At 40.7% G+C, this 12,649-nt stretch overlaps 1 protein-coding gene across 41 annotated transcripts in view; it reads right to left on the bottom strand.

The window, feature by feature from the left end:
- NRXN3 (neurexin 3) overlaps positions 1-12,649 on the bottom strand; it is a 1,583,151-nt gene that overhangs the window by 181,698 nt on the left and 1,388,804 nt on the right. For all 41 annotated transcript variants that reach the window (XR_005791087.1, XR_005791088.1, XR_005791089.1 and 38 more), the window contains one exon: positions 2,329-2,500. Coding sequence is in view for 38 of the 41 variants with exons in the window: in XM_040477865.1 (XP_040333799.1) it covers positions 2,329-2,500 (172 nt within the window). In the remaining 3 variants the exon portion in view is untranslated. The remainder of the gene's footprint in view (positions 1-2,328; positions 2,501-12,649) is intronic.

The following is a 12,649-nucleotide window of genomic DNA, read 5'->3' as shown; positions in this document are numbered from 1 at the left end:
TGGATCCACAAACAGGAAAAATACACACTTAGAGAACCAAACAAAATAGTAAAAAATGAGAATGTGGGGAGAAAGAATGTATTTTTAAAGCATAACGTGACAGAGAAGAAAAATCATATGTGTTAGAAATTCTTACACACTTACTTTATGGTACAGTGTTGTTGTATTTTGAATTACATGTGGGGAGAGGCACTAAGTATTTCAGTGCTTATGGCATTTCAAAATCTTAATCTAGCCTGCCTTAGACTAACAGCTGACCAACTCCAGCCACTTGACTCCAAAGCCCATACTTATAACTGCCATACTGTATCATGCTCTGTAATAATAATACTTATTATTACTAAATAACAGTTACCAAGGATTACTAGTAACAATTGTTTTCAGTGGTAAGCAATGACATTAAAGAAAGGTTCATTCTGTTTTGAAAACATAGTAAGCAACCCATAATTTGGAACTAAAGATACAAAGAGATAGGCACACAGCAAGGGTCACTGGTTTTCTTACATATCTGTGGTTATGAAATGGCCATTAAAGAGTGTTCAGCAAACTTCTGGGTTCTATACTGTCTCAGGGAAAGTGGCTAATATAAATTTAGAAATCTTTGAAATTCCTAATAGAAACACAACAAATCCTACAGCACTACCAGTGGGGCCAATGATAACATGCATGGAGAAAGAGCGATGTTTCCATTGAGCAAATGAGCAGCTTTTAAGATCTCAGGCTATTTTGATTCCCCTGACCACCCATCCCCCAGAGTTTGACCACAAAACATTTAAAAATAAGGTCTCTTAGTGTCTAGCAAATTTGGATGATGATAAGAATTCATAGTACCTGCTAATACTTCTGGCTCTCTTCAAAGGCTCAAAGATAAATGCATGAGGTCATTTTTGTGCCTTAATCTAACAAGTGCTAAGGGTATGACAAGAGACTCCCAGTAAAGGCTGAGCTGGCTATTGTACGGAGACTGACATGGAAGATAAATGGGTCGGTGAGGCTTTTTATTTCAATAATTTGGGAGTCTTGTATGCTGTTTGTAGATGCTCTCATGATTCTTAAAATATAGGAAGACTCTGGCTATGGGATGGGAAACAGTAGCACAATTACTTCTGATTGGTTTTTTAAAGAAAATGAATCCTGAATTGGGCATGAAAACAATCACAGCCCTCAAATCATTCAAAATTCTTGGGCCACAAATAGGTAAATTTACTTGATGCATATCTCCAAAGTGTGATAATTATTAGCTCCGAAGCTCTTAAACTTCTGGAAGTGTGTTTTGGGTTTCCTTCCTCTGTGCTCACTCCACTAATTGACAGGATGGCAGTGAGAGAATTATGGGGTAGAGTTTGAAGTGTAGGAGACAGAGTAAAACATAGCATCATGCCTACACTAGTGAAAAATTCAGTATTCTGAGCTATTCTCTTGCATCCAGGTGATGACACAATTGTGGAACAAAGGCCCTTCGCCACAGTATTTTCCCTTCTACTCCTGGAACTTTTACGATCAGAATTGAGGGCCCTTTTCCTGGGAGAAGTGAGAGATGAGAGGGAAAGCTAATGGATCATTTGAATGATCTCTTTAAAAGAAAGCGACCTTTCCTCCCTTTGCCCTTGATTTGGCCATCTGGCTCTGGGAGTTTGTTGGCAAATGCTCCTTGACCATAAAATTTAAACACATGATTAACCCCTCTCCCTCCCACACCAGTATGCTTGCTGTTAAAATGCCTACTAGGACCACTCTCTGAATTATCAAGGAAGGTTTAGTGTAAATGAAAGAAAAAATTGGCCAAGTCAACCAGATGAATGAAACTCCACTCTCAGTTTTTCTCTCATTATTACCCTGACTTGATGGTCATCATTCTAAGTTTAGTAAACTTCATTTTACAGTGTTTATGAAATCTCTGACCATCTGTATCTTCAACTTCATCTGACTAAATGCCACCACAGAGTCCAGATCTCAAACTGATTATCCTGTGATTATCAACAATAGCTCCTGATAGAGAAGGCACCCCTTCCCTCCATTGGTCATCATTCGCAATGCCCTGGAAAACCTACAGTAATCATCTTTAGTATGAGCCAGTCAGGCAGTATTCCTCAGGTTAACCTACAGTGTTCAGTGCACAGTTAGTAAGTCTCCAGAAGCTCCCTACACTGAACCAAGCCCTACAGGAATACCTTATCTTCTCATACAAAACCAAACAAACAAACACACATGAATGTGTGCTTAATATCCAGTGTTTCATGATTTGGTGAGAGTTATGAGAAATCAACACTTAGAGTAAGAATGGGAGAGCAAAAGATGGTATGTGGTCATTGACAGTAAAGCATGTACCTGTGGGATAATGCTCATTCACTGGCCAGTTGTCCACCTGAAGTGTGGCATTGCCGCCATTCCTGGTGAAGCGCACCACGTGGTATTTACCATCATTTACAGGGGTTCTCTCCTCTTTGATGGAGATGTCAACTGTGCCAATATTGAAGACAACTCCAATTTTCCCCTGTTCCTGTGATAAAGAAACACAAAAGGCATAGTTATCACCAACCATAAGGTTTTCTCCCTTTAAAGTTGATCCTCCAACTAACAATAAATCTGTAGGTACCCAGAGGGAGCTGTCAGCATGAAGTTAACAATAGTATCCCACATTTCTCCATGGGCTTTCATCCTGAACATAAAAACCAATGGTATAAAGCCACCCAAATTACTCTCACAGGCTGCACTGTACAGGTTACATCATTTGATTGCTCTCAACAGATATCAAAGCTGGAACCAGAGAACTACCTAACAACTGTGTAGTGACACTGCAAAGTTGATTTCTGTGACATGAATGAAACCTGTTTTCTAAGAGAGGTAATTAGACAGTGGACTCTAGTTTAGATTAAGGATTAGGGAGGAAATATACGCATGCTTGTGTGTCGTGGGAGGGGATCAAGCCCAAGGGAAAGTGTACATTGAATGGTTAGAAAGCAGTGGCAGAAGGGTTAGCATTATAGGTCAGCACCTGATGATACTTTTTTTTTTTAGGTCTAAAACACATAGAACATGTACCCTCAGTAGAGGCCAGTGAAACTGAGCTTGACTTTTCAGGGTCAGGTGACTGAAACTCTTTCCACACTTGCAACCCTATTCCTAAGGTTCATCCAAAGAAGGGTGTCATCTTCAGTCCTATAGTTTTATGCTACATAGCAGAAGAGAACCTCAATGGCCCCCCAAAAAGACTTCTGGTGGGGGGGAACACAATGAATTCCAGAAGAGTGACACTATGGCAATGAACGTGAGGATTATGGTGAAGGTGGAGGAGGCGAACATAAACAATGCAAATAAAACTGCTCTTTCTTCTCCTCCAAGTAATTTATAATAACTAAGGGTTGGGATTGGAATTCACAATGAGACACAAAATGGAAGTAACCCTACTGATCACATATTTCAACCTTGTAGAAGGGTATCGTAGCATGTGGGATGTCAGGATGGATGGGCAAGGAGAGAGGGAGACACCTTTTTCCATTTCTCTAGTTGTCTGACCTACTAGCTAAGCAATAGGTTGGACATGCAAGGACAATAAAATTTAGTGGTAACCCTGCCATTGTATTTGCTCACATAGTCTTCATTATTCTATTTCCTTATTCAAGAATTAAAAGGAGAATAAAAAGGAGGAGGTGGAAGAGGAAAGGGGGGAGGAGGAGAATCAGGAAGAAGAGAAGGAGGGGACAAAGGATGAGAAAAAGATATGGGGGGGGGGGAAGTCCAGAATCCACATAAACAAGATGTAGGAAAGATTTCACAGAATCTCAGATTTAGTAATTGGGTTCATTCATTAATTCATTACATAAATACAGTATTTATTAAGCACTTGGTATGCTTAAAGTCAATAAATTAACACTTATGCTGAGATTTTAGGCACTGGTTTCCATATAGTTTGGTACACTTCACTTATTTTTTCAAAAGACAGGCTTTCTTCATCTTGCCAATTTTCCTTTAGTATGTGAACACATCTTATTCCTGATAAAAGAATCGACAGGTACCCAGCAGTCTTTTTTAAAATAAAATTTTTTATTTATTTATTTATTTATTTATTTATTTTTTTTTTCAAACGTTTATTTATAAAATAAAATTTTTTTAATGTTTATTTATTTTTGAGAGGAAAGGAGGGGCAGAAAGAGAGGGAGACACAGTATCTGAGGCAGGCTCCATGCTCTGTGGTGTCAGTACACAGCCTGATGCGGGGCTCAAAATCACCAACTGTGAGATGATGACCTGAGTTGAAGTCAGACACTTAACCGACTGAGCCACCCAGGTGCCCTCCAGGAGTCTTGATTTTAGAAAGTAGGAGCCTAAGCTACGAAAGGCTGCTTTCAGCATGCAGGGATGCTGTGATACAGGGCGGACATCATTATTTCTTTTGTGCCCTGATAGCACAGCTTGCAATGTAAAATGATGTCTGCAATTCCCATGTTCTGTACTCTGAGAAAAGGTGCCTCCTCAAATGGTGACTAAATGCACTTATGAGTTCGCAAATCCCTGTTTTTTGTGACACTACGTTCTCTGGGTTTTTTTTTCTACTTCTACATCTCCAGTACTAAATAAAGTACCTAGCATTACAATGGTTAAATCAAACTGATGATAAGGTTTTCTTTTTGCATCTTCCATGCCCATAATTAATAATGCTATGATCCACTTTATTCTTTCTCCTTAATTCTCTAGGAATTCTGAAAAGATAATATGATTTTTCTGCATTCCCCTAAAGCGTTGGCCTTCATTTCTAAGGGGGTTTGTGTGTGTTAGAACCTACTCATCCTTATACCTAAATAAGCAGGGCTATAGTAACCTCAGTCATAACCTGTTTAGCAGAATGAGAGAACTGGAGGAGTTAAGAAACCATGACTGCAGACGCCATTACTCCTCTGCCCACCCTGCAAATGCGGGCTGTTTATTGCACCACGGTTCTTCAATGAGAAACCACTATATAAATCCTGGATACATGGAGAGGACTGCTGGTGATTCAATTCACCTCTGAGTCACTAATTAATCATGGATGGAGAACAGTTTTAGGCAGAGAGAGGAGACCTTTAAACCAGCATTCTGCTGCTTTTCAGCAACAACAGTGGCAAAGTACAGTTCTGGCTGAGTGAGTTGGCTGATCAGCGAGATATATTCTTGGGCAGATTTTCTGCAAGATCCATAATAGATTCAGGGGAAGAAAAGATTTAATCTCTGCCAGAATAAATATTTGGTCCTTATCTGAGGCGCCACACATTTGCCACTGCAATCACTGCTTCGGAGAGATCGTCTTAATCCTGCTAGCTCTACCGCCAATGTCAATGGAGACCCTTATACCCAGATGTTTCATTGTGTTTCCCCACGGTGGTAAATGTGGCTGTGCTAGACCTCAGATGTGGTCTCTTTACTTGCAGTAATAAGATTTCATTACTGCAACCTCCTTGTCATTTGTCATGGGACCACAGTGGCTTTATAATCTGTGGCTAACTGCTTTGTCTCAGTTCATTATAAGTCTTGTGGCAAGTGCCCATACAGTTGCCAATGGTTGAATCCATCACGCTCAGCTGCCATGAAGATAAACTCTGCTGGCTCATGTGTCCAGAGAACATTTGAGGGATAAAATCATTGGCTTTGGAAACAGCCCTGACTGACCTTTGGGCAAGTTACTTAATTTTTCTGAACCCATTTCTTAATAATGTATTACGGGGACAGGAAACGAGTTTTCCAGGCTTCCTAGGACGGTTATAAGGCTAAAATGATATGATTATAATCATTAATATACCACTTTATAAGAAGGAAAATATCATTCAAATATAAGGGATAAATGAGATCATGAGAAGGAAAAAAATCTAAACATTTGACCACATGCAACACCCTGTGAGCACCAGAGAAATTAACTGGTTCAATAGGATAAACATGGTTTTAGCATAGCATGGTTCAAATAATACCTCTCTCTGGTTCTGAAAGCTATATGACCTTGGGCAGGTTATTTAACTTCTAATTTCCCTGCTATAAAGGGATCTGTGGAGGAAGGGAACAGCGAATTGCTACCTTTGAAGCTTTTTGTGAGGATTTTAGGAGAACACACATGTGGGAAATGCTAGCACGTGGCTGTGCATACTTTGAGACTTCAATAAATGTCAGTCATCTTGTCCCTTTCTTTCCCCTCATTAGTATAGTTGAAAGTGGTGGCACGAGCTAAGGACTGGCTAGTTTGGCAAGAGTGTCATCAGAAATATTATCAAAATAAATGTAAATTTTAGCAAACAGAACATCAAAAAATAAAATTTGCACCATTGTTTTCCTGTCACAATTTGGTAGTTGCTCTCTCTTCACATTCCTTGGTGCCTTTTATGAGCCCTTTCAAGACAAGCAGAGAGTAGCTACAAAACAGCATGACTATAAATTTTAATAACTCCACGCCCATCACCACTAAAGTTGCTACCAAAGGCAATCAGTTCAATGTATGTTTTTCCTTGATATTAAAAACACAGACAAGTGGTAAATCAAAAGACATTACCAAAGAATCCTCAAGTGCAATAAAAAAAAGTCTATTACAGAAAAAAACAAAAACAAAAACAAAACACAAAACCAAGACTGAACAGCACAAGAAAACAGCTGTCTTTAAATAGCCAGTAAGGGGCGCCTGGGTGGCGCAGTCGGTTAAGCATCCGACTTCAGCCAGGTCACGATCTCGCGGTCCGTGAGTTCGAGCCCCGCGTCAGGCTCTGGGCTGATGGCTCGGAGCCTGGAGCCTGTTTCCGATTCTGTGTCTCCCTCTCTCTCTGCCCCTCCCCCGTTCATGCTCTGTCTCTCTCTGTCCCAAAAATAAATAAACGTTGAAAAAAAAATTAAAAAAAAAATAGCCAGTAAGTCATTCTTCATCAATAATGACTGTTTATGAGCCCACCTGGTTCCTTAAATTAGTCTGGCTCCAGCTTTCTAATCTTCCATCAGCCACATTATAGTTATTGCTGTGAAGGTGACCCATAAGATACTACCAACACCAAGGTCATATTTTAGAAGCCGAGATGCACAGGGGCAAGACAAATCCTCAGGAATAAAGACCTCCCTGAAGGCAGTCTCTTCATTCATTCCAGAGGGCCCCCAGGGAAGGCAGAATGCACCATCACTCTTTTAGAAAATTGCAGCTGACAGAAACAGACCTGGAACTCTCAAATGTACGCCCAACAGATGTGCAAAGGAAGTTCTGAATATCTTGACTTCTAGGCTTCCTACAGAATCTGTGAGTTCAGGGCTAGGCAATAATACAGGAAGAACAACAGGTATGTGATCCTTCTTGGGGCCAGACACTGACAGGTCAGGTCTGGCACACCCATTCCAAAGTTTGGGTCACTGTAAATAAATCAGTGGCAGTGTTTATTACATTCTTCTAGTTTCTCCCATTATGGGCTCATAGTAAGAGAGAATTTCTAGTTCCCCTTGGGATATGGAGGGCCAAGAGAACAGTGTTGATGAATAAATTAGGTGTCACTTCCAAGCCACCCATTAAACTGCTGGTGTGAGACCCACCAGAGTTCTCCCATGGTTCTCAACCACTGCATCCAGCAAATTCCTGGCCGTGGCCTCTTTTTCAGCCTGGGCCATTGAGTGAGGATGGCAACAAGCCAACTTGCAATGGACATGGAAAACGAGAAACAAAGCTTGACTGCTTTATGCCACCAAATATTGAATCTGCTTGTTACTGCAGGATCATCCAAACTACTTCAAAGAACAGAGTAGGTGCTTGGCAAGTAGTTTTTAATAGAATAATTTTTGAATTCTCACAATTACCCTCCAGATTTTTTAGGTGAAAAAGATGACGATTCAGAGAATAGGGGATTCACACAACCAGTAGGAGATACATTTAAGATTTAAATTCAGGTCTGACTTTAAAACCCATGTATTTTCTACCATGTTATGTTTCAGGCACATGTATTACATGTTGCAATTGAGTTATTTATATAATAAGACAGTATATACATTACATATCATAACTTTATGTTTGCTTAACCTATCTAACCCGTATACCTAACCTAACTATGGGTATTGCAAATATAGGGACATTAACAGGTGCTCAGTGAATGTTAAGTTAATGGATAAGTGAATGAATGAATAATGAAGTAGAATGTGTGGCTTTAGTAGAAAAAAAAATTGTGCTGATAAGTTTTTACAACTTGGGAGGCTAAACAGGTTTGAATAGTATATGATAATGAAAAGAGTTAGTCATCCATATTCACATTTTTTTTGCAATAAATCTTAAAACATATAGTCTCACTGTGCTTTATATAAGCAATCAATAAAAAACAAAGAGATAAGGTATGGTTTGACTCATCAGATAATTTTGGCTGAGGGAGAATTTTACTGAAGTTCTCTAGGATAAAACACCCTTGTGTTTAGGAGAACACAGTATGGACTCTTTTCATAGCTAATCACTATCTTCCAGTGAAGATCATCAGGCCATTCTTTCAATGTTACAGTGTCCAGGTTCTAGACCCAAGATAATTGTCAGCTAATAAGTAGGGAGTGTGTACTTCCTGTGTGCAGAGCCATGTACTATTGAAGGATTCAAGAGAAGTAAGAGACCAGGTCTCTCCCTCAAGAAGTCTAAGCCCATCAGGAATTACCCAAGCTGACAAGACTCCAGTTGTGGAGCTTGGAGATGGTTTGGACATTCACTATCATCCCAGTCCCCTTGCCTTGAGGAACTTGGGTGAGGTGGCTGTGACAGTAAGGGGAAGGGAGAAGAAAAAAGTCTGCTCTGGTTTTCAGAATACTTTGTATTTAGAATCAGAAGACCTGAGCCCATTCAGGCTCCACATCTTGTTGTCCAGGTCATCTTGAGCGGGTCATTCAACTCTCTGTACAAAAGAAATGAGAACAACAATACAAGACACAACAATAACACCTGTGCTAAATGGAATTTAAGAGAAATGAATAAAATATTGTCAAATTCTCAAGTGTTCTTCAAAGGATGGTATAAAAATGATGTCAATGGTGGGGAGTGAAGATGGTGGGGATAACTGGGTGACAGAGAAATAGTATGACAGATGATGAATGAGTTAGAGGCTTTTGCACACACCTTACAGGATACCACTCTATTTAAAATGCCTGTTTCCCACTCAAGATCATCAACTCCACAATCTGTACTGACTGTTCCTAGAAAATTTATGTTACATGGCTTGGAAACAAATCCTATTTTCCTAAATCTGCACAGGTCTCAATGACCTTTGCACCCACCCAGCAAAACTGCATCCACCTTTCCACCCGCAGCTGTGCTTCTACTGTTGTTGCAACTGACGTCTGGTTGTGCCAGGTCAATCAATTAAAGTGGATTAGATCCACAGACTGAATTACTAACAGAGGGCCAAGAGAGATAAGACTGATAAATAGCTCAAGACAGCTCCATCTCTAACTCCAAGCAAAGAGAGAAAAAAAAAAAAAAAGGGCAAGCACGGATGACAGCTCAGGACAACAGGAACTCTGACCTGAATGGGGGCAGTCAAGGAAGGACAAGACAGCCAGTGCAAGTAAAGAAGATGCAAGTCAGAGCCACAGCTCTAACGTTACTGGTCGCAAATGGCATCCTGAGTCACCATGTCCTTCAAATCTACTCTGAATGCTCACTTCTAATCCACAGACCTAATGTCATCCTACCTTGTTTGGTAGTTAAGTCTGACCACAAAGCAAAAAATTAAAGTTCATTTCAGTAGAAGCCCCAGTGCTGTACCTGGACCAGAAACAGTCTTCTGACAGGATTCAGGCAACAGCTGGCAGGGCACTGATGACTACAACCCAGTACAGGCTGAATATATCCTATAAGTGCCTTGCCTTACCCCCCAAATCTCTACCGCAGCTGTGAAGAACTACCCAAAGGCTTTAAATTTTTTTTTAAGTTTATTCATTTTTGAGAGAGAGAGAGCATGAGCAGGGGAGGGGCAGAGACAGAGGTAGACACAGAATCCGAAGCAGGCTCCAGGCTCTGAGCTCTCAGCACAGAGCCTGAAGAGGGGCTCGAACTCGTGAACCGAGAGATCATGACCTAATAAGCTGAAATCGGATGCTCAACCGACTGAGTCACCCAGGTACCCCCCAATGGCTTTAATAAAGAGATCCTAGGTTTTGTGCTCACAGTAACAACCTATAATCCTCAAAATAAAGAAAAAAAAAACACATTTCAAATCACCTAGAACATCTTACATCTTACTTATATACTTACAAAGTGTGATCCTGGGACCAGCAAGCATCAGCATCACCTGGGAACTTGTTAGAAATACAATTCTTGGGGCGCCTGGGTGGCTCAGTCGGTTGGGCGGCCGACTTCAGCTCAGGTCAAGATCTCGCGGTCAGTGAGTTCAAGCCCCGCGTCGGGCTCTGTGCTGACAGCTCAGAGCCTGGAGCCTGTTTCAGATTCTGTGTCTCCCTCTCTCTAACCCTCCCCCGTTCATGCTCTGTCTCTCTCTGTCTCAAAAATAAATGAACGTTAAAAAAAAAAAGTTAAAAAAAAAAAAAGATACAAATTCTTGGATCTAACGCCAGACCCTCTGAATCAGAAACCCTGAAGTGGGGCCCAGCAATGTGTATTATCACAAGCTCTCCAGGTAATTCAGATACTTGCTGAAGTCTGGGAACCACTTCCTTATGTCTTGGTTCCACTAGGCCAGTGGATTCAACGGATTTTGTGCCCAGGGACATTGGGCAATGTCTGAAGACATTTTTGGTGGTCACATCTGGGAATGGGAGGTGCGACTGGCATCTAGTGGATATAGGCCAGGAATGCTGATAAATATCCAACAATACCCAAGAAAGAATTATCTGGCCTCTAATATCAAAGTGTCACCATTGAGAAACTGCACTAGGGAGGACAAAACTTCACACAAGAAACATCTATCTATAAAGCATATGCGGCATCACAGAAACTATTCTACAAACATTTTTATATATGGGTCTACTTTATTCCTCACAATGCTCCTTCTTTGAGGTATATATGCATATATACATACACACAATGCTTTCTCTCTCTCTCTCTCTCACACACACACACACACACACACACACAATGCACGTGTATATAAGTGCATGCTTGTGTGTACACACATGAGAATTCTCACATATTTGTTTTTTTTTTAATTTTTTTTTCAACGTTTATTTATTTTTGGGACAGAGAGAGACAGAGCATGAACAGGGGAGGGGCAGAGAGAGAGGGAGACACAGAATCGGAAGCAGGCTCCAGGCTCTGAGCCATCAGACCAGAGCCCGACGCGGGGCTCGAACTCACGGACTGCGAGATCGTGACCTGGCTGAAGTCGGACGCTTAACCGACTGCGCCACCCAGGCGCCCCAAGAATTCTCACATATTTGGTCCAAAATTGTGATTTAGCCCTCAAAGCACAGGGTGAGCTTTGAGCATCTTTGAATACTTGGACTCTCTCCCTACTCCTTGTTGTACTCAAATGTCCATTTTAGAAGTGTAAAATTGGAACTGCAAGCTCACATGACCACAGAGTGGCAGGTCCGGAATACATTCCCTGTGTTATTTTCCCTGTCTGGTCTTGGTAACCACCTTCTCTTTTAACTAGCCCCTAACGAAGTGTCCCAGTATATCAACATTAGCTGAAAGTTCCAATTCCAATTTTGTCCCTTGACTCTTCATTCCAGACTAGGTAATTTTAGTCAGTTTCCACAAAGATGGATGATCACTTTTGAGTGGACTGCCAAGGAGAAACTCCTCTCCCCAAACTAGATATTCCAGCCCAACGATGAGCAGCAGCTCCTCTACAGAAAAGAGACGAATAAGCAGCCAGTAGTAACCTTTCAAGACCTACTCTGTGGCTGTAAGGAAACCTTTTGTGATTCTCCAAAGTGTTTTATTATTTATTTGTCTTTTAAGTGACAGACTGAGTTAACATTATAGCTTCAAGGCGAATGGACCTATGTGAATAATAAACATCAACAAAAATTTCTGGTTCAATAAGTAAGGCATCCTCAGTCACTTGCGTTGATGAGTTCCTACTCTAAATCCTACCCCATTTTCTAGATGGGGGAAAAATGTATGCATGTTTCAGAACTGAGAGATTTCATATTCTGGATTATCACAAAATACAATACAGATTATTGCATGTTTTAATGATGCTTTGGAGAATGGGCATGCAAAAGTTACAGGAGACAGATTGGGCTGAAAGAGAGATCAACAAATAGTGGGCCAGATCTGGCTGTTGCCTGTTTATGTAAACAAAGTTGTATTGGCAGATATAGCTGTGTTCATTCACTTACAAAATGTCTGTGGCTGTTTTTGCACTACAACAGCAGGGTTGAATAGTTGCAACAGAGATCTTGTGGCCCAGAAGCCTAAAATATTTAGTCCCTGGCCCTTTACAGGAAAAGTTTGTTGACCCCTATTATCGAAGCTTACACAATTTAAGGGTAGCCATGTTTTTTGTTTTGTTTTGTTTTCAGTTTTTGATCTATAGTTTATATTTACATGGTCAGAATAACATAAATACCAGTGGGAGCGTCAAATGGGGAGCCTGTACCTGTTCATTCAACTATTACCTGGAATATAGAACAGATTTCTAATAAGACAACATAAAAAATTCACCCGATGTATGTATGAACTAATCTATCTCGGATCCATTAAGGGTGGTTTAGATACTAAAAT

The sequence above is a fragment of the Herpailurus yagouaroundi genome, unplaced genomic scaffold, assembly GCF_014898765.1.
Source record: "Herpailurus yagouaroundi ecotype Mexico unplaced genomic scaffold, PumYag 141, whole genome shotgun sequence".
Lineage (NCBI taxonomy): Eukaryota > Metazoa > Chordata > Mammalia > Carnivora > Felidae > Herpailurus > Herpailurus yagouaroundi.
This window is presented reverse-complemented; position numbering and strand designations above follow the sequence as displayed.